Source organism: Fundulus heteroclitus, unplaced genomic scaffold (genome assembly GCF_011125445.2).
Source record: "Fundulus heteroclitus isolate FHET01 unplaced genomic scaffold, MU-UCD_Fhet_4.1 scaffold_99, whole genome shotgun sequence".
NCBI classification, from domain to species: Eukaryota; Metazoa; Chordata; class Actinopteri; order Cyprinodontiformes; family Fundulidae; genus Fundulus; species Fundulus heteroclitus.
The window spans coordinates 816,504-841,418 of NW_023397461.1; the positions used below are offsets into that span (position 1 = coordinate 816,504).

General features: G+C 43.1%; 4 protein-coding genes across 4 annotated transcripts; all 4 read right to left on the reverse strand.

Annotated features, from left to right (window-relative positions):
• Nucleotides 1-417: 417 nt before the first annotated feature.
• LOC118562605 lies at nucleotides 418-3,181 on the reverse strand. Its single transcript, XM_036135081.1, has 13 exons — nucleotides 3,095-3,181; nucleotides 2,902-2,999; nucleotides 2,762-2,787; nucleotides 2,571-2,592; nucleotides 2,453-2,480; nucleotides 2,267-2,351; nucleotides 1,995-2,141; nucleotides 1,702-1,913; nucleotides 1,509-1,612; nucleotides 1,299-1,417; nucleotides 1,025-1,192; nucleotides 670-869; nucleotides 418-574 (listed from the first exon to the last, which is right to left on the reverse strand). The coding sequence occupies exons 2-13, from the start codon at nucleotides 2,957-2,959 to the stop codon at nucleotides 418-420; spliced, it is 1,326 nt and encodes a 441-aa protein (XP_035990974.1). The 5' UTR covers nucleotides 2,960-2,999; nucleotides 3,095-3,181.
• Nucleotides 3,182-4,126: 945 nt separating this feature from the next.
• LOC118562606 lies at nucleotides 4,127-6,889 on the reverse strand. Its single transcript, XM_036135082.1, has 13 exons — nucleotides 6,803-6,889; nucleotides 6,610-6,707; nucleotides 6,470-6,495; nucleotides 6,279-6,300; nucleotides 6,161-6,188; nucleotides 5,975-6,059; nucleotides 5,703-5,849; nucleotides 5,410-5,621; nucleotides 5,217-5,320; nucleotides 5,007-5,125; nucleotides 4,733-4,900; nucleotides 4,378-4,577; nucleotides 4,127-4,283 (listed from the first exon to the last, which is right to left on the reverse strand). The coding sequence occupies exons 2-13, from the start codon at nucleotides 6,665-6,667 to the stop codon at nucleotides 4,127-4,129; spliced, it is 1,326 nt and encodes a 441-aa protein (XP_035990975.1). The 5' UTR covers nucleotides 6,668-6,707; nucleotides 6,803-6,889.
• Nucleotides 6,890-9,115: 2,226 nt separating this feature from the next.
• LOC118562607 lies at nucleotides 9,116-15,407 on the reverse strand. Its single transcript, XM_036135083.1, has 19 exons — nucleotides 15,356-15,407; nucleotides 15,063-15,181; nucleotides 14,719-14,895; nucleotides 14,222-14,430; nucleotides 14,029-14,126; nucleotides 13,889-13,914; nucleotides 13,698-13,719; nucleotides 13,580-13,607; nucleotides 13,394-13,478; nucleotides 13,122-13,268; nucleotides 12,829-13,040; nucleotides 12,636-12,739; nucleotides 12,426-12,544; nucleotides 12,152-12,319; nucleotides 11,797-11,996; nucleotides 11,589-11,701; nucleotides 11,323-11,429; nucleotides 11,010-11,186; nucleotides 9,116-9,331 (listed from the first exon to the last, which is right to left on the reverse strand). The coding sequence occupies exons 2-19, from the start codon at nucleotides 15,162-15,164 to the stop codon at nucleotides 9,116-9,118; spliced, it is 2,310 nt and encodes a 769-aa protein (XP_035990976.1). The 5' UTR covers nucleotides 15,165-15,181; nucleotides 15,356-15,407.
• Nucleotides 15,219-23,105, reverse strand: LOC118562608. Its single transcript, XM_036135084.1, has 9 exons — nucleotides 22,982-23,105; nucleotides 22,862-22,890; nucleotides 22,752-22,767; nucleotides 22,608-22,635; nucleotides 22,407-22,479; nucleotides 22,148-22,291; nucleotides 21,831-22,027; nucleotides 15,384-15,459; nucleotides 15,219-15,233 (listed from the first exon to the last, which is right to left on the reverse strand). The coding sequence occupies exons 1-9, from the start codon at nucleotides 23,034-23,036 to the stop codon at nucleotides 15,219-15,221; spliced, it is 633 nt and encodes a 210-aa protein (XP_035990977.1). The 5' UTR covers nucleotides 23,037-23,105.
• Between the last annotated feature and the right edge of the window lie 1,810 nt (nucleotides 23,106-24,915).

The following is a 24,915-nucleotide window of genomic DNA, read 5'->3' on the forward strand; positions in this document are numbered from 1 at the left end:
TCTGGGTCCAGCATTAGCTCAGCCTTCTGTTGTGGTGTGAGAACACCTACGATGTTGACCTGATGAAACCGACCAAGAGTAAGAATGAATGCAGTTTTTCTGGGCATTGAAGAGCAAGCCTTGTACAGAGCCCTTAAATAGCTAATAGTGCGCTGTGTCCTTTGGAAAGGATCTTCATTAAAATGTCTGATTTACCTGAGAGAGGTTGAAGGCTTTGAGATCAGAGTAGGTTGCGTATTGCGAGAAGGGACCCAAGTTTGTTACCATCCATTCGACATCAGTCTCCATTGTCAGCCTGCAAACTGAGGTAGTACGCATGCGTATGTTAGAATAGACACAATTTCCAGGGTCTTCTTTTAAATGATCAGACTTGTAGAGGTCCGCGTTTGTTCTGGATGCCCTTTCAACCTAATGGCTCTACATTTTAAATCCTTGGGCCAGGGTCCCTCTTTCATTCTTACCGGGCTTGTTGATGACGCTGGCAGAGCTTTTCAGATAGCCCAGCAGAACATTGGTGATCTCTTGCCGTCTGCGCGGGGGTATGGCAGGAAACACTTTGGCGAACCCTCCCACACTGCAAGGGTCGTGGCAACGTTTTTTTTTATGGTCCATCAGTAGTGGATTCTAATGAAATGTTTTTGAAATACATTGCTTTAGATTGCTACTCACACAACATGGTAGTTTGTGCAGCTCAGGCTGGATATTGTGCTGTGTAGCATCTGTGGAGTGAAACTGGCAAGGATGGAAACCAGTTTCACATGGAACCAAAGATAAAAATCTTCTTTGCTGAAGGTTGAGAAACGTAGGCTTAGGATGTAAAAGGCTCTGGTCATCACAGCATCTCGAACGGCCGTCTGGAATTGTGGAACCTTGCAAAGTAGCACAACGATGGTAAGTTGTGCGACAAATGTACTACACAAAGCATATTGCAAAGGTTGCGATAAAGCTGCCCTACAGAGGGCTAAGACTTGTACGTCTTCAGCGTGACGTTGTCTCTTGTGCTGGGGTTGACAGTGGGACGTACCTGTCCGTTTAGCGTGAGCTGCGTCAGGAAGTCATCTAGGTTTTCAAGAGCGTCACCCTTTTCAAGTCGCTCAAAGACAAGATCAATAAGAGTGGTGGCGTCTGAGCTCCCTACGCTCATAAGAAGCTGTGCCACTTGAGAGGGAGCCAGTTCTGACAATACTTCAGTCTAGAACAAAGAAAGCAATGTGGAATGAAACAGGTATGCTTGCAGTTGAGCAGATCCCAACAAGTTGGTTTGAGAGGCTAGATCAACAGCTGCCATTGGCACTTACAGTAGACAAGTGTGGGTTGAGGGTTTGCAACTCTTGGATGGTTGCAAAAGAAGCAAAGCCGCCAAGGTTTGCCTGTAGCCATTCCTGACTCCCATTAGTAGATGAGGTGCAGCCAGCATCTGCAGAGAGGTTGGATACAGACTTTGGCTGTAAAATAACGGCCTCTGCTACAAAAAGACTAGCAAATGGATCACAAGAGACTGGCTTTACCTGGTGTTCCCACTCTTGAAAGGAATGGTTTGATGAAATAAGTAAAGACTGCCTGTTGCTTGCTGCTGTTCATGAGCTCCCTTTGGTTGCTTAACCCCTTGACACTAAGATTTGAGGAAAGGTAATTAACGGCACAGTATGTGCAGGTTTCTGGTTGTAATACCTCCCTTCGTGATACAAGATGCGTACTTACACAATCTGGTAGGTCAGGCAGCTGAAGTTGTAGGAGCTAAGGCAGAACAGGAAGTTTGTGGATGGGGAGGCCAGGAACGGACCAATGTTTCGCTGGACCAGATCACCAATGAAAGTGCCACTCTGTAGCTGTGCATTGCTGAGGTTGGCTAGTCTCGCCTCTCTCAGGGCATCAAGGGCGTTCGATACGGCTGGGCTGCTGTTGTTGGGGGTCTGCGGTTGGGAAAACCGGTTAGATGTTGAGAATGCTTTGGAAGGAAGGCAAGAAATTTTGAAAACAGCCAATGGATTCACCACGGTGGCAAACGTCTCAAGAGCCTCATCCAGAGCGGGAGAGACTTTTTGAAAGAAGAGCTTCCAGACTTCCACCGGGTATGTCGTATGGCTTTCCAACGAGCATTTTAACAGTGTGGCCAGGCTTTGCGCTGCAAGCTGGTCAGCCTTGGGAAAAGAGAAACAGAAAAGGAAGAGAGAACCGTCAGGGCTCCCAGATGTTTGTAATAGGCTTGTCATTTCATAAGCCCCATTTTTGTCTTGGACTTATAGGTTCCGGATCACAGTCTTACCACAGAACAGGCATGTTCAGTGATGGTAAAAGAGCACAGAGCTGTAGAGGAGTTGTCGGTTGCCAGTGTTTGTTGGAGCTGTGATCTGAGCCAAACAAGGAGAAAACAAACCCACAGTCACCTTCTGAACACTGTGCGTCAGAGAAGCTGCAAACTAAACGTTGGCTCACTCATTGAACCACCCACCTATTGACTGCAGCACAGATGAGGTTCTCTGGAAAATGAGCAGATTTAGGGATCAGAACTCGGGACGTGACATTCAAATCATATTAGTACGTCAACATGAGACCTGTTAAAGGCTTACCATCAACAGCTGTCTCCTTGCACTGAGGACAAATAATAGTAGCAAAAATGTTAGACTAGCGGCTAAATCTACCTTAATCCGAGGAGTATTAGCTTTGCCACTTTGCATAGTTTATGTAGCAAAAGCCTTGTGGATTGGATCATTTCTAACAGTGCATGATCTGCAATTTGCACCTGTGAAATCGATCTTACCGTGAAGGAATATGATGTTGAGCAGCCTGTTGAAGGACAAAAACGAAATAAGGCATGGCTTCAATAGATTGCTGTCAGTGCGGTGTTAGAGGTTTCTTTTTTAGCACAGCTCGTGCCGGCAAACATGTTTTGACACCTACGTGGGAAGGTCTCTCTCAGGAACTCCATACTTGATTTGATGCCCATTGACAGCTCCATTGGCAGCAGAAACGTCAACGTTTTCTGAAGACCAGTCAGTCTGAAGAAAGAGAAAAATTCACTTTGCTGGAACCACATTATCGCCATCATAAACCCCCAAAGTATCAGCTTGTTGCGTCTTAAAATATGTCTCACATGGCCGCGTAGGATGTACAGCTGATGTCCCTCGGAATAACCCACAAGTAGTCAGGACGGAGGCTTGGTATTACAGGAACAAGGTAGACGTGGAACCAAAGCTGAAATTCCTGTGGTCCAAAGCCCTCAAATGCCGGCGCGAGGGCCGTCAGGCTTATGTTCAATATGGTGTCTCGTACAGCTGTGTTTATGATGAAGGTCATGTTTTTCTGTAAACCAAAGCATTCGAGCTGTAGTTCAAGAGGTCACCTCCTCCTTTTACTATCATGAAGGAAAACTGAGAAATTCAGACTGTGGGCCAATCTTCCTACTCAGTTACATTACAGCCAGAAATCAAGACATGAGAAAAGTTCTGTCAACATTCCTCGACAGCAATCCAACAACTGACTTGAGTTTTGCTTGTCATGCATTGCTAGAGACCAGACAAGGTCGTTCATGGGTGGAGTGAGAAACATCTTTGTGGGGCGAAAATGACGAGGTCAGTGTTAAGCAGTCACCTGTTTGCTGATTTGCACAAAGGTCTGGAAAAACTGACTGAGCTGTTCGTCTCCGGTTGACAGTTTCAAATTGGTGAGCACCTCCCTTACGAAGTTTGCATCATCCAAAGCCCCGCTGTCTGGGTCCAGCATTAGCTCAGCCTTCTGTTGTGGTGTGAGAACACCTACGATGTTGACCTGATGAAACCGACCAAGAGTAAGAATGAATGCAGTTTTTCTGGGCATTGAAGAGCAAGCCTTGTACAGAGCCCTTAAATAGCTAATAGTGCGCTGTGTCCTTTGGAAAGGATCTTCATTAAAATGTCTGATTTACCTGAGAGAGGTTGAAGGCTTTGAGATCAGAGTAGGTTGCGTATTGCGAGAAGGGACCCAAGTTTGTTACCATCCATTCGACATCAGTCTCCATTGTCAGCCTGCAAACTGAGGTAGTACGCATGCGTATGTTAGAATAGACACAATTTCCAGGGTCTTCTTTTAAATGATCAGACTTGTAGAGGTCCGCGTTTGTTCTGGATGCCCTTTCAACCTAATGGCTCTACATTTTAAATCCTTGGGCCAGGGTCCCTCTTTCATTCTTACCGGGCTTGTTGATGACGCTGGCAGAGCTTTTCAGATAGCCCAGCAGAACATTGGTGATCTCTTGCCGTCTGCGCGGGGGTATGGCAGGAAACACTTTGGCGAACCCTCCCACACTGCAAGGGTCGTGCCAACGTTTTTTTTATGGTCCATCAGTAGTGGATTCTAATGAAATGTTTTTGAAATACATTGCTTTAGATTGCTACTCACACAACATGGTAGTTTGTGCAGCTCAGGCTGGATATTGTGCTGTGTAGCATCTGTGGAGTGAAACTGGCAAGGATGGAAACCAGTTTCACATGGAACCAAAGATAAAAATCTTCTTTGCTGAAGGTTGAGAAACGTAGGCTTAGGATGTAAAAGGCTCTGGTCATCACAGCATCTCGAACGGCCGTCTGGAATTGTGGAACCTTGCAAAGTAGCACAACGATGGTAAGTTGTGCGACAAATGTACTACACAAAGCATATTGCAAAGGTTGCGATAAAGCTGCCCTACAGAGGGCTAAGACTTGTACGTCTTCAGCGTGACGTTGTCTCTTGTGCTGGGGTTGACAGTGGGACGTACCTGTCCGTTTAGCGTGAGCTGCGTCAGGAAGTCATCTAGGTTTTCAAGAGCGTCACCCTTTTCAAGTCGCTCAAAGACAAGATCAATAAGAGTGGTGGCGTCTGAGCTCCCTACGCTCATAAGAAGCTGTGCCACTTGAGAGGGAGCCAGTTCTGACAATACTTCAGTCTAGAACAAAGAAAGCAATGTGGAATGAAACAGGTATGCTTGCAGTTGAGCAGATCCCAACAAGTTGGTTTGAGAGGCTAGATCAACAGCTGCCATTGGCACTTACAGTAGACAAGTGTGGGTTGAGGGTTTGCAACTCTTGGATGGTTGCAAAAGAAGCAAAGCCGCCAAGGTTTGCCTGTAGCCATTCCTGACTCCCATTAGTAGATGAGGTGCAGCCAGCATCTGCAGAGAGGTTGGATACAGACTTTGGCTGTAAAATAACGGCCTCTGCTACAAAAAGACTAGCAAATGGATCACAAGAGACTGGCTTTACCTGGTGTTCCCACTCTTGAAAGGAATGGTTTGATGAAATAAGTAAAGACTGCCTGTTGCTTGCTGCTGTTCATGAGCTCCCTTTGGTTGCTTAACCCCTTGACACTAAGATTTGAGGAAAGGTAATTAACGGCACAGTATGTGCAGGTTTCTGGTTGTAATACCTCCCTTCGTGATACAAGATGCGTACTTACACAATCTGGTAGGTCAGGCAGCTGAAGTTGTAGGAGCTAAGGCAGAACAGGAAGTTTGTGGATGGGGAGGCCAGGAACGGACCAATGTTTCGCTGGACCAGATCACCAATGAAAGTGCCACTCTGTAGCTGTGCATTGCTGAGGTTGGCTAGTCTCGCCTCTCTCAGGGCATCAAGGGCGTTCGATACGGCTGGGCTGCTGTTGTTGGGGGTCTGCGGTTGGGAAAACCGGTTAGATGTTGAGAATGCTTTGGAAGGAAGGCAAGAAATTTTGAAAACAGCCAATGGATTCACCACGGTGGCAAACGTCTCAAGAGCCTCATCCAGAGCGGGAGAGACTTTTTGAAAGAAGAGCTTCCAGACTTCCACCGGGTATGTCGTATGGCTTTCCAACGAGCATTTTAACAGTGTGGCCAGGCTTTGCGCTGCAAGCTGGTCAGCCTTGGGAAAAGAGAAACAGAAAAGGAAGAGAGAACCGTCAGGGCTCCCAGGTGTTTGTAATAGGCTTGTCATTTCATAAGCCCCATTTTTGTCTTGGACTTATAGGTTCCGGATCACAGTCTTACCACAGAACAGGCATGTTCAGTGATGGTAAAAGAGCACAGAGCTGTAGAGGAGTTGTCGGTTGCCAGTGTTTGTTGGAGCTGTGATCTGAGCCAAACAAGGAGAAAACAAACCCACAGTCACCTTCTGAACACTGTGCGTCAGAGAAGCTGCAAACTAAACGTTGGCTCACTCATTGAACCACCCACCTATTGACTGCAGCACAGATGAGGTTCTCTGGAAAATGAGCAGATTTAGGGATCAGAACTCGGGACGTGACATTCAAATCATATTAGTACGTCAACATGAGACCTGTTAAAGGCTTACCATCAACAGCTGTCTCCTTGCACTGAGGACAAATAATAGTAGCAAAAATGTTAGACTAGCGGCTAAATCTACCTTAATCCGAGGAGTATTAGCTTTGCCACTTTGCATAGTTTATGTAGCAAAAGCCTTGTGGATTGGATCATTTCTAACAGTGCATGATCTGCAATTTGCACCTGTGAAATCGATCTTACCGTGAAGGAATATGATGTTGAGCAGCCTGTTGAAGGACAAAAACGAAATAAGGCATGGCTTCAATAGATTGCTGTCAGTGCGGTGTTAGAGGTTTCTTTTTTAGCACAGCTCGTGCCGGCAAACATGTTTTGACACCTACGTGGGAAGGTCTCTCTCAGGAACTCCATACTTGATTTGATGCCCATTGACAGCTCCATTGGCAGCAGAAACGTCAACGTTTTCTGAAGACCAGTCAGTCTGAAGAAAGAGAAAAATTCACTTTGCTGGAACCACATTATCGCCATCATAAACCCCCAAAGTATCAGCTTGTTGCGTCTTAAAATATGTCTCACATGGCCGCGTAGGATGTACAGCTGATGTCCCTCGGAATAACCCACAAGTAGTCAGGACGGAGGCTTGGTATTACAGGAACAAGGTAGACGTGGAACCAAAGCTGAAATTCCTGTGGTCCAAAGCCCTCAAATGCCGGCGCGAGGGCCGTCAGGCTTATGTTCAATATGGTGTCTCGTACAGCTGTGTTTATGATGAAGGTCATGTTTTTCTGTAAACCAAAGCATTCGAGCTGTAGTTCAAGAGGTCACCTCCTCCTTTTACTATCATGAAGGAAAACTGAGAAATTCAGACTGTGGGCCAATCTTCCTACTCAGTTACATTACAGCCAGAAATCAAGACATGAGAAAAGTTCTGTCAACATTCCTCGACAGCAATCCAACAACTGACTTGAGTTTTGCTTGTCATGCATTGCTAGAGACCAGACAAGGTCGTTCATGGGTGGAGTGAGAAACATCTTGGTGGGGCGAAAATGACGAGGTCAGTGTTAAGCAGTCACCTGTTTGCTGATTTGCACAAAGGTCTGGAAAAACTGACTGAGCTGTTCGCCTCCGGTTGACAGTTTCAAATTGGTGAGCACCTCCCTTACGAAGTTTGCATCATCCAAAGCCCCGCTGTCTGGGTCCAGCATTAGCTCAGCCTTCTGTTGTGGTGTGAGAACACCTACGATGTTGACCTGATGAAACCGACCAAGAGTAAGAATGAATGCAGTTTTTCTGGGCATTGAAGAGCAAGCCTTGTACAGAGCCCTTAAATAGCTAATAGTGCGCTGTGTCCTTTGGAAAGGATCTTCATTAAAATGTCTGATTTACCTGAGAGAGGTTGAAGGCTTTGAGATCAGAGTAGGTTGCGTATTGCGAGAAGGGACCCAAGTTTGTTACCATCCATTCGACATCAGTCTCCATTGTCAGCCTGCAAACTGAGGTAGTACGCATGCGTATGTTAGAATAGACACAATTTCCAGGGTCTTCTTTTAAATGATCAGACTTGTAGAGGTCCGCGTTTGTTCTGGATGCCCTTTCAACCTAATGGCTCTACATTTTAAATCCTTGGGCCAGGGTCCCTCTTTCATTCTTACCGGGCTTGTTGATGACGCTGGCAGAGCTTTTCAGATAGCCCAGCAGAACATTGGTGATCTCTTGCCGTCTGCGCGGGGGTATGGCAGGAAACACTTTGGCGAACCCTCCCACACTGCAAGGGTCGTGGCAACGTTTTTTTTTATGGTCCATCAGTAGTGGATTCTAATGAAATGTTTTTGAAATACATTGCTTTAGATTGCTACTCACACAACATGGTAGTTTGTGCAGCTCAGGCTGGATATTGTGCTGTGTAGCATCTGTGGAGTGAAACTGGCAAGGATGGAAACCAGTTTCACATGGAACCAAAGATAAAAATCTTCTTTGCTGAAGGTTGAGAAACGTAGGCTTAGGATGTAAAAGGCTCTGGTCATCACAGCATCTCGAACGGCCGTCTGGAATTGTGGAACCTTGCAAAGTAGCACAACGATGGTAAGTTGTGCGACAAATGTACTACACAAAGCATATTGCAAAGGTTGCGATAAAGCTGCCCTACAGAGGGCTAAGACTTGTACGTCTTCAGCGTGACGTTGTCTCTTGTGCTGGGGTTGACAGTGGGACGTACCTGTCCGTTTAGCGTGAGCTGCGTCAGGAAGTCATCTAGGTTTTCAAGAGCGTCACCCTTTTCAAGTCGCTCAAAGACAAGATCAATAAGAGCTGGTGGCGTCTGAGCTCCCTACGCTCATAAGAAGCTGTGCCACTTGAGAGGGAGCCAGTTCTGACAATACTTCAGTCTAGAACAAAGAAAGCAATGTGGAATGAAACAGGTATGCTTGCAGTTGAGCAGATCCCAACAAGTTGGTTTGAGAGGCTAGATCAACAGCTGCCATTGGCACTTACAGTAGACAAGTGTGGGTTGAGGGTTTGCAACTCTTGGATGGTTGCAAAAGAAGCAAAGCCGCCAAGGTTTGCCTGTAGCCATTCCTGACTCCCATTAGTAGATGAGGTGCAGCCAGCATCTGCAGAGAGGTTGGATACAGACTTTGGCTGTAAAATAACGGCCTCTGCTACAAAAAGACTAGCAAATGGATCACAAGAGACTGGCTTTACCTGGTGTTCCCACTCTTGAAAGGAATGGTTTGATGAAATAAGTAAAGACTGCCTGTTGCTTGCTGCTGTTCATGAGCTCCCTTTGGTTGCTTAACCCCTTGACACTAAGATTTGAGGAAAGGTAATTAACGGCACAGTATGTGCAGGTTTCTTGTTGTAATACCTCCCTTCGTGATACAAGATGCGTACTTACACAATCTGGTAGGTCAGGCAGCTGAAGTTGTAGGAGCTAAGGCAGAACAGGAAGTTTGTGGATGGGGAGGCCAGGAACGGACCAATGTTTCGCTGGACCAGATCACCAATGAAAGTGCCACTCTGTAGCTGTGCATTGCTGAGGTTGGCTAGTCTCGCCTCTCTCAGGGCATCAAGGGCGTTCGATACGGCTGGGCTGCTGTTGTTGGGGGTCTGCGGTTGGGAAAACCGGTTAGATGTTGAGAATGCTTTGGAAGGAAGGCAAGAAATTTTGAAAACAGCCAATGGATTCACCACGGTGGCAAACGTCTCAAGAGCCTCATCCAGAGCGGGAGAGACTTTTTGAAAGAAGAGCTTCCAGACTTCCACCGGGTATGTCGTATGGCTTTCCAACGAGCATTTTAACAGTGTGGCCAGGCTTTGCGCTGCAAGCTGGTCAGCCTTGGGAAAAGAGAAACAGAAAAGGAAGAGAGAACCGTCAGGGCTCCCAGGTGTTTGTAATAGGCTTGTCATTTCATAAGCCCCATTTTTGTCTTGGACTTATAGGTTCCGGATCACAGTCTTACCACAGAACAGGCATGTTCAGTGATGGTAAAAGAGCACAGAGCTGTAGAGGAGTTGTCGGTTGCCAGTGTTTGTTGGAGCTGTGATCTGAGCCAAACAAGGAGAAAACAAACCCACAGTCACCTTCTGAACACTGTGCGTCAGAGAAGCTGCAAACTAAACGTTGGCTCACTCATTGAACCACCCACCTATTGACTGCAGCACAGATGAGGTTCTCTGGAAAATGAGCAGATTTAGGGATCAGAACTCGGGACGTGACATTCAAATCATATTAGTACGTCAACATGAGACCTGTTAAAGGCTTACCATCAACAGCTGTCTCCTTGCACTGAGGACAAATAATAGTAGCAAAAATGTTAGACTAGCGGCTAAATCTACCTTAATCCGAGGAGTATTAGCTTTGCCACTTTGCATAGTTTATGTAGCAAAAGCCTTGTGGATTGGATCATTTCTAACAGTGCATGATCTGCAATTTGCACCTGTGAAATCGATCTTACCGTGAAGGAATATGATGTTGAGCAGCCTGTTGAAGGACAAAAACGAAATAAGGCATGGCTTCAATAGATTGCTGTCAGTGCGGTGTTAGAGGTTTCTTTTTTAGCACAGCTCGTGCCGGCAAACATGTTTTGACACCTACGTGGGAAGGTCTCTCTCAGGAACTCCATACTTGATTTGATGCCCATTGACAGCTCCATTGGCAGCAGAAACGTCAACGTTTTCTGAAGACCAGTCAGTCTGAAGAAAGAGAAAAATTCACTTTGCTGGAACCACATTATCGCCATCATAAACCCCCAAAGTATCAGCTTGTTGCGTCTTAAAATATGTCTCACATGGCCGCGTAGGATGTACAGCTGATGTCCCTCGGAATAACCCACAAGTAGTCAGGACGGAGGCTTGGTATTACAGGAACAAGGTAGACGTGGAACCAAAGCTGAAATTCCTGTGGTCCAAAGCCCTCAAATGCCGGCGCGAGGGCCGTCAGGCTTATGTTCAATATGGTGTCTCGTACAGCTGTGTTTATGATGAAGGTCATGTTTTTCTGTAAACCAAAGCATTCGAGCTGTAGTTCAAGAGGTCACCTCCTCCTTTTACTATCATGAAGGAAAACTGAGAAATTCAGACTGTGGGCCAATCTTCCTACTCAGTTACATTACAGCCAGAAATCAAGACATGAGAAAAGTTCTGTCAACATTCCTCGACAGCAATCCAACAACTGACTTGAGTTTTGCTTGTCATGCATTGCTAGAGACCAGACAAGGTCGTTCATGGGTGGAGTGAGAAACATCTTGGTGGGGCGAAAATGACGAGGTCAGTGTTAAGCAGTCACCTGTTTGCTGATTTGCACAAAGGTCTGGAAAAACTGACTGAGCTGTTCGCCTCCGGTTGACAGTTTCAAATTGGTGAGCACCTCCCTTACGAAGTTTGCATCATCCAAAGCCCCGCTGTCTGGGTCCAGCATTAGCTCAGCCTTCTGTTGTGGTGTGAGAACACCTACGATGTTGACCTGATGAAACCGACCAAGAGTAAGAATGAATGCAGTTTTTCTGGGCATTGAAGAGCAAGCCTTGTACAGAGCCCTTAAATAGCTAATAGTGCACTGTGTCCTTTGGAAAGGATCTTCATTAAAATGTCTGATTTACCTGAGAGAGGTTGAAGGCTTTGAGATCAGAGTAGGTTGCGTATTGCGAGAAGGGACCCAAGTTTGTTACCATCCATTCGACATCAGTCTCCATTGTCAGCCTGCAAACTGAGGTAGTACGCATGCGTATGTTAGAATAGACACAATTTCCAGGGTCTTCTTTTAAATGATCAGACTTGTAGAGGTCCGCGTTTGTTCTGGATGCCCTTTCAACCTAATGGCTCTACATTTTAAATCCTTGGGCCAGGGTCCCTCTTTCATTCTTACCGGGCTTGTTGATGACGCTGGCAGAGCTTTTCAGATAGCCCAGCAGAACATTGGTGATCTCTTGCCGTCTGCGCGGGGGTATGGCAGGAAACACTTTGGCGAACCCTCCCACACTGCAAGGGTCGTGGCAACGTTTTTTTTTATGGTCCATCAGTAGTGGATTCTAATGAAATGTTTTTGAAATACATTGCTTTAGATTGCTACTCACACAACATGGTAGTTTGTGCAGCTCAGGCTGGATATTGTGCTGTGTAGCATCTGTGGAGTGAAACTGGCAAGGATGGAAACCAGTTTCACATGGAACCAAAGATAAAAATCTTCTTTGCTGAAGGTTGAGAAACGTAGGCTTAGGATGTAAAAGGCTCTGGTCATCACAGCATCTCGAACGGCCGTCTGGAATTGTGGAACCTTGCAAAGTAGCACAACGATGGTAAGTTGTGCGACAAATGTACTACACAAAGCATATTGCAAAGGTTGCGATAAAGCTGCCCTACAGAGGGCTAAGACTTGTACGTCTTCAGCGTGACGTTGTCTCTTGTGCTGGGGTTGACAGTGGGACGTACCTGTCCGTTTAGCGTGAGCTGCGTCAGGAAGTCATCTAGGTTTTCAAGAGCGTCACCCTTTTCAAGTCGCTCAAAGACAAGATCAATAAGAGTGGTGGCGTCTGAGCTCCCTACGCTCATAAGAAGCTGTGCCACTTGAGAGGGAGCCAGTTCTGACAATACTTCAGTCTAGAACAAAGAAAGCAATGTGGAATGAAACAGGTATGCTTGCAGTTGAGCAGATCCCAACAAGTTGGTTTGAGAGGCTAGATCAACAGCTGCCATTGGCACTTACAGTAGACAAGTGTGGGTTGAGGGTTTGCAACTCTTGGATGGTTGCAAAAGAAGCAAAGCCGCCAAGGTTTGCCTGTAGCCATTCCTGACTCCCATTAGTAGATGAGGTGCAGCCAGCATCTGCAGAGAGGTTGGATACAGACTTTGGCTGTAAAATAACGGCCTCTGCTACAAAAAGACTAGCAAATGGATCACAAGAGACTGGCTTTACCTGGTGTTCCCACTCTTGAAAGGAATGGTTTGATGAAATAAGTAAAGACTGCCTGTTGCTTGCTGCTGTTCATGAGCTCCCTTTGGTTGCTTAACCCCTTGACACTAAGATTTGAGGAAAGGTAATTAACGGCACAGTATGTGCAGGTTTCTGGTTGTAATACCTCCCTTCGTGATACAAGATGCGTACTTACACAATCTGGTAGGTCAGGCAGCTGAAGTTGTAGGAGCTAAGGCAGAACAGGAAGTTTGTGGATGGGGAGGCCAGGAACGGACCAATGTTTCGCTGGACCAGATCACCAATGAAAGTGCCACTCTGTAGCTGTGCATTGCTGAGGTTGGCTAGTCTCGCCTCTCTCAGGGCATCAAGGGCGTTCGATACGGCTGGGCTGCTGTTGTTGGGGGTCTGCGGTTGGGAAAACCGGTTAGATGTTGAGAATGCTTTGGAAGGAAGGCAAGAAATTTTGAAAACAGCCAATGGATTCACCACGGTGGCAAACGTCTCAAGAGCCTCATCCAGAGCGGGAGAGACTTTTTGAAAGAAGAGCTTCCAGACTTCCACCGGGTATGTCGTATGGCTTTCCAACGAGCATTTTAACAGTGTGGCCAGGCTTTGCGCTGCAAGCTGGTCAGCCTTGGGAAAAGAGAAACAGAAAAGGAAGAGAGAACCGTCAGGGCTCCCAGGTGTTTGTAATAGGCTTGTCATTTCATAAGCCCCATTTTTGTCTTGGACTTATAGGTTCCGGATCACAGTCTTACCACAGAACAGGCATGTTCAGTGATGGTAAAAGAGCACAGAGCTGTAGAGGAGTTGTCGGTTGCCAGTGTTTGTTGGAGCTGTGATCTGAGCCAAACAAGGAGAAAACAAACCCACAGTCACCTTCTGAACACTGTGCGTCAGAGAAGCTGCAAACTAAACGTTGGCTCACTCATTGAACCACCCACCTATTGACTGCAGCACAGATGAGGTTCTCTGGAAAATGAGCAGATTTAGGGATCAGAACTCGGGACGTGACATTCAAATCATATTAGTACGTCAACATGAGACCTGTTAAAGGCTTACCATCAACAGCTGTCTCCTTGCACTGAGGACAAATAATAGTAGCAAAAATGTTAGACTAGCGGCTAAATCTACCTTAATCCGAGGAGTATTAGCTTTGCCACTTTGCATAGTTTATGTAGCAAAAGCCTTGTGGATTGGATCATTTCTAACAGTGCATGATCTGCAATTTGCACCTGTGAAATCGATCTTACCGTGAAGGAATATGATGTTGAGCAGCCTGTTGAAGGACAAAAACGAAATAAGGCATGGCTTCAATAGATTGCTGTCAGTGCGGTGTTAGAGGTTTCTTTTTTAGCACAGCTCGTGCCGGCAAACATGTTTTGACACCTACGTGGGAAGGTCTCTCTCAGGAACTCCATACTTGATTTGATGCCCATTGACAGCTCCATTGGCAGCAGAAACGTCAACGTTTTCTGAAGACCAGTCAGTCTGAAGAAAGAGAAAAATTCACTTTGCTGGAACCACATTATCGCCATCATAAACCCCCAAAGTATCAGCTTGTTGCGTCTTAAAATATGTCTCACATGGCCGCGTAGGATGTACAGCTGATGTCCCTCGGAATAACCCACAAGTAGTCAGGACGGAGGCTTGGTATTACAGGAACAAGGTAGACGTGGAACCAAAGCTGAAATTCCTGTGGTCCAAAGCCCTCAAATGCCGGCGCGAGGGCCGTCAGGCTTATGTTCAATATGGTGTCTCGTACAGCTGTGTTTATGATGAAGGTCATGTTTTTCTGTAAACCAAAGCATTCGAGCTGTAGTTCAAGAGGTCACCTCCTCCTTTTACTATCATGAAGGAAAGCTGAGAAATTCAGACTGTGGGCCAATCTTCCTACTCAGTTACATTACAGCCAGAAATCAAGACATGAGAAAAGTTCTGTCAACATTCCTCGACAGCAATCCAACAACTGACTTGAGTTTTGCTTGTCATGCATTGCTAGAGACCAGACAAGGTCGTTCATGGGTGGAGTGAGAAACATCTTTGTGGGGCGAAAATGACGAGGTCAGTGTTAAGCAGTCACCTGTTTGCTGATTTGCACAAAGGTCTGGAAAAACTGACTGAGCTGTTCGTCTCCGGTTGACAGTTTCAAATTGGTGAGCACCTCCCTTACGAAGTTTGCATCATCCAAAGCCCCGCTGTCTGGGTCCAGCATTAGCTCAGCCTTCTGTTGTGGTGAAAGCTCTTCAAGCACTTCAATCTATAACAACATGTTTTAGATTTCATGACTTCCTTTTGAAAATATCCATGCTTGATCATTGTAAGGAGTGTGTATATATATATATATATATATATATATATATATATATATATATATATATATATATATATATACCAATAAATTAACCTAGCCCTAAAATCACTTACAGCAGAGAAGTTGTTGTTAAATCTTTTAATTTCCTGAAGAGTTGCAAAGTTTAAAAAAATTCCAATGTTTCTTTGCAGCCACTCTTTACTTCCTATCCTCATCTCTGTACATCCAGTTTCTGTAAAAAGAGCACAAATAAGAACCTCATCACAAGATTACTTAAGTAAAGTCTTATTTTATTTAGTAGTCAGATATTGTGTAATTACAATTTTTATGTTTTAATCGAATTTGACCAACAATATGTTTTTATTTCCCCACAAAAAAAAATCTCACAAAAATATAAATATCCTACCTTGTGTGTTTTTTCTTGAAAGAAATACTGTGATGAAGTTGCTGTAGATTAATTTCCTGTCAGTACCTTGAATCGTCTGAAGCTCCACAGTAATAGACCTTATCCTTTAAATGATAAGCATGCACATTTAATTGAATAAACTGTTTTATAATATATCCTTTTTAATAAGATAAGGTAAGACTTTATTAATCTCACAATGGAGAAATTCATCTGCTAAATCAGCTCTTGTAAAATAGTTAAGTCTTGATAAAAATTAAGAAAGAAGCAGAAATATATAGATAAGATAAAATAAATCAAACAAAAACAAATTGATATGTATATGCAGACACATCCTCACCTACTCCACATGTGCGTATACACAGACATACACATGTCTATGCATATGTTCAGGTATCAGACAAAGTTTGAGCCAGATTGATGAATATTTGTCACCTTTTATGTCCATACCTCTGAGACGGCAGGCTGTTATAACGGGCACTTTGCTGAAATGTTCCTTTGTTTGTTTCTTTTCTAATGATTCCATAATACTTTCCCTGAGTGATTCCATATTTTTTCCCCTCTGCTTCACCTGAAAAATTACATGTAATGACAACCGCAATGTTTTACTTGTGGTCGCTCATTTCAGCTCCCCGTGTCTGAGTCACATGTGGTGCTTTGTGCCGCAGGTAAACGCACACCTGTAGAGAGCAAGCAGTCGCTGCTGCTTTGACAAACATGTCTGCTTTAAATCCACCCAGTTTCTGACCATGGCAGCAATAACTGGGTTACAAATACTAAGTAATAATGGATAAATGCAAATGTAAGAACATCACTCTGAGTGTGGTCTGCATATACATTTGAACTTTAAAATTACTCCCTTATAGTCCATGGGCCAGAATCTGTAGGATGACTTTTCATATGAACTGTCAGGGGGCAACTTTTTTCCACCGGGATAAGTTGCTACACATAGCAGTGATCTCAAAACACCAATGTTCCCACGTTTTCACTTGCACATTAATAAGTTAAAGCCAATAAAAAATCTAAACTGTGGCGTTCCGGTCCAAGAGGTCACGTGATTCGAGTTTTGCTGCTCAGCCAATCAGATCGCTGTATTGTCAGCTGAGCGAGTTCATCAGTTCATCACGGCTGTGCTCGTAAAGGGTTGTAAACATTTGTTTCCAGACGAAGAAAGTCCAATAATAGCATTTTCTGGTGCCAGTTGGCAAAGATCTTGATGGCAAGGAAAAATAAATAGTTCAGACCATCCATCCATCATCCATTTTCTAACACGCTTATCCCTGCTGGGTTCGTGAAGTGCCGGTGCCTATATCTAGCTGTTAATGGGCGAGAGGCGGGGTATAACCTGAACAGGTCACCAGTCCATCACAGGACAGAAATAGCCCAGTCTTTGTAAAACATCTTTATCTTTAAAGTAAAACATCTTTATTTCCCCGCCTAATAGGTTGGAAATGAGGCGGAGTTGACTGGATTCATTCTTCCAGCTGAATGCGCTCCCGACGCGCGGGATACACATTCTGGTAGGGATAAGTCATTTGGCACAACGACACCTGTCACCTGTGCTATCCAAGCACAGCAGGTCTTGGTGATATCACAGTAAATTGGGCCAAAGTCTGGACTATTTCTGTCCTGTGATCGACTGGTGACCTGTCCAGGTTGTACTCCGCCTCTCGCCCATTGACAGCTGGAGATAGACACCGGCACCGCTCACGATCCCAGCGTGAGGGGTTCCAGGGATAAGCGTGTTGGAAAATGGATGGATGGATGGTCTGAACTATTTATTTTTCCTTGCCATCAACATCTCTGCCAAACGGCACCAGAAAATGCTATTATTGGGCTTTCTTCGTCTGGAAACAAATGCTTACAACCCTTTTTTTGACTCTGTTTTTGGATTTTGCCCTGGACATTCTCGCTCATATGATTACCTGGTTTGACCTCGGACTGTTATTTGACCACAAGTTCTGTTTTTGTCCTGCCCACACCTTTTTTGATATATTAAACCTTATTTAATCATACCTCCTTCTTGTCTGGCTTAATACTGGGTTCATCTGTCCCTGTTCATGACAGGATCTGCCTCCCATTCTACTTTTAGAGACTCTAGGAACCACCAGCAGACCTGCAGTCTGAGAGCGAAGTGCTCTGTTAGGAACATACGGGGTAATCAGAGCTCTGATATATGATGGAGCTTGATTATTAAGGGCCTTATACGTTAGAAGAAGAATTTTAAATTCTATTATTGATATAACAGAGAAATATGATCCCACTTGTTGATTTTTATGATTAGGCACCATGGTTAGTGCACAGGTATGCCTTAGACTGCCCACAATAAAAGGCCACTCTGAAAAGTGCAGTTTTATCACACAGCACATTGCCACAGATGTCGCAAGATGTTGGGCCAATGAACCAGAACCCCCCCCAACAAACCCTGACGTGCAACCTCCCCCACACCCTCCCCCTTCATACCCTAGCTGTTTAAATTTCCTACCACAGTCTACAAGCCGTGGAGCCTGTTCTGTTGGGGGAAACGTGCAGCGGCCATTAGAGCAATAAGTGCTTATATGACCCAACTAGTTACCCCAGCATAGCACGTTCTCAGCAAGTAAACGACTCTTTGGTCATTTTCAGGTGTCCTAAAAAAACACAGTTTGCTCTTATTGTTGCACATCACCAGATCTGTCTGCCAGAAATAACAATCCACCTTCCTGAGTCTGAAAATAGATAAAAGCAAATTGCTGCTTTATTCTTAACACATGAATGATCAGAAACAGATCTCAAATATAATAAAATAAACACTGAATTAAGTTACACTCTAAACCTAGATCTGCCAGAGTTTAGAGTAATTTAGGGTTTTTTATTCAAGAAGAAGAGATGCCTTCATAATATAACCCTGTATAAAGACACATGATAGAGACAGAAACACAAAAGGAGACCGAAAGACGGATAAATAAGGGAAAAATAGAGAGAAGCTGGCCGCTCATTCAGCGGTATTCTGAGATGGTAATGGACAGTTAAGTGGAAGGAAAATCTTTGCCTCCCCAAGACAAACTTCCTAGGGGAAACACTGCTGCCTATCTGTCTCTTGCTCTTCTTCTGTCTCCGTCTGTTTTCTTTCTGATTGTATTTGTGTTTCACTCTCTGTGTCTGTAGCCGTATTTCCATCTAATTCTAATTTTCTGTGAACTTTTGAAATGTTGCAAAAATTAAAATGTGAATCATACGTGTTTCCATCTACTAGTTTCTAGCAATTTAACCAGGGGGCAAAAAACGTGATGTCATCAAATATTGACGTTTGCCAAAACAAACAGGAAGTAGAGGTTGTTAACGGCACAGACCACAGATAATGTAATGAAGCAAGGTTTTAATCTATGTGTTAATTTTTTGACAGATGAGACCAAGATATGCTAGAGTGTCCATGTCGGTCCACATGTACCTGTTGTTGCTTCCAGACATGTTTCTGGGGATTAAGGGAACATTCAGAAAGACGCCAGCAGCGGAAACAGCTGATCAGTCATGTGAGGTAAACGTTCGCTATGTCAGAGCTTATTCAACAAATGTTTCCATCTCCCCTTTAGGGAGTTTACTGGTTTACAAAAAATTCAAATCAAATCAAGCTAGTGTATTTTTTTGGGCGAAATTTAGGTTGTTAATTCGAATTCTGCTGCTTCCATCAACCTTTTCTAATGTGATATTTCAAAATACACATTAAAAAGGTTGATGAGAACACGGCTTGTCTGTCTGTGTAAGAGGGAGTATGTTTCTCAGGCCATATTTTCACTCTCCTCTCTAGCTTTCTCTCTTCTCTGCCATCTAACTCCCCACAGCATACTCTCTCTTTCTCAATCTGGCAATAATATCAAATGTCATCATGTTATCTGTGTTTCACCCCTCTTTCTAACCATCTGTTCTTCCTGTCCAACATCTAGACATCATTGCAAATTACAGACCTATATCTAATCTTCTTTTCTTATCTAAAATTCTTGAGAAAGTAGTTGCTAATTAACTTTGTGAACATTTACAAAGTAATGACCTACTTGAGGAGTTTCAGTCAGGCTTCAGAGCTCATCACAGCACTGAAGCAGCTCTGGTGAAGGTCACTAATGATATTCTTATGGCCTCAGATGATGGACTTGTGTCTGTACTTGTCCTGTTAGATCTCAGTGCTGCATTTGATACAGTTGATCACAATATTCTCCTACAAAGACTTGAACATACTGTAGGGATTAAGGAGAAAGCATTAGGCTGGTTTAAATCTGATCTGTCGGACAGATTCCAGTTTGTTCATGTTAATAATAAATCTTTCTCAAACTCTAAGGTCACTTGTGGAGTACCATAGGGTTCAGTCCTTGGACCAATTCTCTTTACTATATATATGCTTCAGATTGGCAAAATTATCAGACAGCATGGGATTAATTTCCACTGTTATGCTGATGACATTCAGCTATATTTATTCATAAATCCTGGTGAATCCAAAAAAATTACTATGACTGCAGTCATGTCTTGATGACATCAAAAGCTGGATGACTTTAAATTTCCTGCATTTAAATTCTGACAAGACAGAAGTTGTAATCTTTGGACCAGAGTCCTCAAAAAATAAAGTTCTTAATTAATAACTTAGTCTGGATGGCATTAACTTGGCCTCTGGTAATAAAGTAAAAGATCTTGGTGTTGTTTTTGACCAAGACATGTCATTTAAATCCCATATTAAACAGGTTTCCAGAGTTTCCTTTTTTTTTACCTCCGGAATATCACCAGAATTAGAAACATTCTGTCCAGGAGTGATGCTGAAAAACTAGTCCATGCATTTGTTACTTCAAGGCTGGACTATTGTAATTCTTTACTATCAGGAAGTCCACAAAATGCAGTTCAAAGCCTTCAGCTGATCCAAAATGCTACAGCAAGAGTTCTGATGAAAATCAACAAGAGGGATCATATTTCTCCTGTTTTAGCTTCCCTTCATTGGCTTCCTGTTAAATCAAGAATAGAATTTAAAATTCTCCTTCTAACGTATAAAGCCCTTAATAATCAAGCTCCATCATATATCAGAGCTCTGATTACCCCGTATGTTCCTAACAGAGCACTTCGCTCAGACTGCAGGTCTGCTGGTGGTTCCTAGAGTCTCTAAAAGTAGAATGGGAGGCAGATCCTTTAACTATCAGGCTCCTCTCCTGTGGAACCAACTCCCAGTTTTGGTCCGTGAGGCAGACACCCCGTCTACTTTTTAGACTAATCTTAAAACTTTCCTTTTTGACAAAGCTTCTAGTCAGAGTGGCTCCCTGAGCTACCTCTATAGTTATGCTGCTATAGGCTTAGGCTGCTGGAGGACATCAGGGTCTATTTCTCTCACCCTGCTGAGATCTACTGTTCTCCAGTTTTGCATTGCTTGTCGTCATTTCAGCTTTTAACTTTTTGTGCTCTTTTTTTCTTCATAGAAGGTACACCTGGTCTGACATTCTGTTAGCTGTGACAACATCCGGAAAAGACAGATCACCCGCTATTACCATCTAATGTAGAACAGATTACTGGATCAATGTGTGCTTCTGTGCTTTCTGTGTCTCTGCTCTGTCTTCTCTAAGCCCCAGTGGGTGGAGGCAGATGAGCGTTCACATTGAGCCTGGTTCTGGTTCTGCTGGAGGTTCTCCTCCCTGTTAAAGGGGAGTTTTCCTCTCCACTGTCGCTTCATGCATGCTCAGTATGAGGGATTGCTGCAAAGCCATCAACAATGCAGACGACTGTCCACTGTGGCTCTACGCTCTTTCAGGAGGAGTGAATGCTGCTTGGAGAGACTTGATGCAACCTGCTGGGTTTCCTTAGAGAGGAAACTTTCTCACCAACCTGGAGGATCTGATGGAGTCTGACTGTAGAAAGAACCTTGAGATGACGTGTGTTGTGAATTGGAGCTATAGAAATAACAATTGAATAGAACTGAATTGTAGCTAAAGCTGCCGTGGAGCAAACTGACAGAAATGAGGCTCCTGGATATTTGGCACCACCGGGTCCCCTAACCACCAATAAAGCAAACACTTTATGGTAAAAATGGTAAATGGACTGAACTTATATAGCGCTTTTCCAGTCATGTTGACCACCCAAAGCGCTGTACACTATAGCCACATTCACCCAGTCGCTCTCACTAACGCACACACATTTATACACCGAGACGCAGCTCGGTGTATAAATTATGGAGGTTTTTGCTGCCCGAGGAGGTTCAACCAGTTAAAGGTAAAGGGATACAAACTTTTTCAGACAAAACCTCATTGATGTTGACACATTTTTACCTGTAATAGATAAAAACATATTTTGTAAATCTGTAAGGTGTGTTATACCATTTCACAACCTTGTACATAATAACTTAGTCCTCAGTTCTCTTATTGTAATTGGGATTTTGTTACTACCAATGCATCAGTAGAAATGAGACCTATTCCCTGCACTACACATGAAAGATAACATCTTAAAAAGGCATAGCATTGCTTAATTTACTTACAATTCCTGGTAAGAACTGCAGCTGAAGTTCTGGTTGCCAAGTTGGACTAAGAAGCTCTCATCAACAAAGGGCAAAAGAGGAGCCATCTTCAGAGAGAACCACAGCCTGATAAATGCTGGGTCTCTGAAGTCACCCAGATTTAGACTATCCAGGATTCCAAATATTTCCAGAACATCGGCTCTAGATTCATTGGAGACCTGTTATTTTAACAAAAATGCAATTTGATGTTTGTAACAGTTTTTTCTCCCCATCTGCATATAGAGTGTGATAAATATTTAGATTGAGTATTGCATAAAATGAGAATTTCCTCAAATTACCTGGTTCAAATAGGCTTTTAAGGATGAGTCTACCAAGCGCCGGATGTTTTGTTCCATCTCTATGAGGAATCCCTCTGGTAGGCTTGCATTTTCCACCCTTTTACAAGTAAGATCCCTTACAAATATATCTACTGCTGTAGATATCTGGAAAAAGGCAGAGGAAGCAGTAATGTCTGTGACTAAACACCAGAGGGAGTCACGGCTGTGTGTTTACACTGCACATATTAATAGACTGATGATGATGTTGTGCAATGCTTACACTGCGACCAGCATCCTGTAGATTCACACCTTGGCAAGAGTCATGGATAACATTGAACTGGTTTACAGAAATCCTTTAAAAAATAGAAAAACAGAAAAAATGTATTCTTGATATGTAAACTTTTAGTGAATCAGTTTTCCAGCTCAAAAAGAATATTTATTTTAAATAATTAAGAAATAGAAGCAAAGTATGCATGCTGACCTGTTTTGATGTGTTGGTAAACTGTCACCTATATGGAATAAAACTAATAAATTGTATTACACCTTGTATTTTATTATAGGGCATTGAGTAGTTTTTTGTATTTTTTATGTTGTCTTTTAAAATTTTTAATTATATTTTTCATACCTTGTCTTGTGTTGGACTGAAAAGAAATTTACAATGCTAAATTTTTAAAAGACATTTCAGAGATATTTTGCTAGCTAGAAAGAAATCATAAACCAGACTATCAAACTTACGGTTGTGGAGGCCAACGAGGAAATACATACTAGAGGGGTTACAATAAAAATCTTGATTAAATCCATATTAATAAATTAGAGAACATATTGATCCTCTTTGGAGTTTTGGGCAGCTCTTACCGATCCCGAGCAGCAAGAGTCGTAGAACATGTGCAGAAACTTGGGGGACATCCATCGTAAGAATGTAGCTCTCCTCGCCTTAGTTAAGTTATTTTTAATAACATTTTACACCGAGAAGATTGTTGCAAACTGCTGGGAAAAATCAAGAGAAGGAATAGGTTAGCTGAGTACTGTATATAGACTGATCAAATTATACGTATTTGTACTTTTTGGTAAATGATTAAATAATCACTTTCACATAAAACGGATGTTTTCTTAATTTATTGGTAAATTCCAGTTTCAAATTGAATCTGCAAATATTTCACATAATGTTGTAATGTTTGTTTTATCATAGAGGAGTGAACACATTTTCAGGGCATAATTGCAATTTAGTAAGTAACCTTAAACAAACAATCGTGGCATCTTCACAGACACACGAACACGCATTTCATTTAAGATCATTCTGACTATTAAATGCACTACTCAGTATAAGAACCAAATCACCTTGGTTTTTGTACAACCGTTATAGGTCAGAATCTGCAATTCCATCAGAATTTATGTTCTAAAACAAGTAGAGACTTAAACTCACCCGGTTCCTTCATTCTCTGACAAAGAAATGAGGACCCATCTTCAAAGGTTAAATTGCTATATTCTGGGTGGAGCAAACAAATATTTGGCAAAGACACAATAGCACAAGCACACATTCCAAAATAACTTAGCATGTATGTTATTTCAGAAATGTGCCATTAGAAAAAAATGGGTCACTCAGTCAGCGCACTTTTCACAATTTATTTCAATATGTTTTTTCCATTCTGAAGGGTGCATCTGTATCCCGTTTAAATAAAGTTCTCCATTGGCAAGCAGAGGAGCTGAAATGAAAAGGTTACAGTTACAGTTCTTTCTCTGGTTATGAAGGTTGCAGATTTCTGACCCTCTTTAGTTGGGCTGCTGCAATAACACGTAACAGCAATTTTTTAAGACTACTGACGCAGGCGACTGATCTGGTTCTGCATTAGGTACAAGCGGGGTTAAGGACTTTTAGTCTGTTGCTCCAAAGCTGTTAGATAGTTGACCCTCATTTGTTTCAGTAAGCTTTTGTGTCAGTCATCTATGGTAAATCTTTTAATTTTGTTGGTAATTTTCTTTTAAGTATGATGTACAGCATTTTGTGTCTGTAAAAGGTATTTCAGTTAAAAGAAGTTGGCTTACAAAAAAATTTAAAACAGCTTTCATGACTTAACAGTATTTTTTAATTATTACAGTTTTTTGCAACCTTAACAAGATGTTTACCTTTACTGTGAATCTTAACTATTGGGTGGCATAATGTAAACACATGCGTGCCAGGTAAGTTTAATATCCATTTTTAAAGGTTGGTGGACCCCTAATTCATAGATTTATTTTTCACCACTATTTTTGTGTAAAACACCATGATTCACTATTATAAACTTTATTGCTTTTCCGTCATATAATTTTAACTTCAATTCAATTTTAAACATGATATTGATAGATATCGTCAGCCATGCACAATGGAACCAAAAGTGTGTTAAATCCAGCGTTGAAAGAATTTGCCTGTGGGTGAAATTGTTCTTCCTCTAACAGACAACACCCAGTAAAACCAGAGTGTTCAGTTGTGTCTCACTCAACCTTATTGTCAACACTAACCTTCTCAGAAAAGGTCCATCATTCATCCTCTCACAACAATTCTGACCTGCAGCGTCATTAATCATAAGCCAAAGTCTTTAAAAAAGGCAAAGGCAAGTTTATCTGTAAAGCACACTGCAGTAACGAGACAATTCAGAGATGAACAGAACAGAACATGAACAGAACATATGAAGAGAAAAAATCCGAACAAAAAACAAACCAGACGGGGTGGGCAGAGGGGGGCCTCGGACGGAGGGCAAAAGTCCAAAAAAAACCCCACTAACAACCCAAAAAGGGTGAACTAAGAGCTCAGT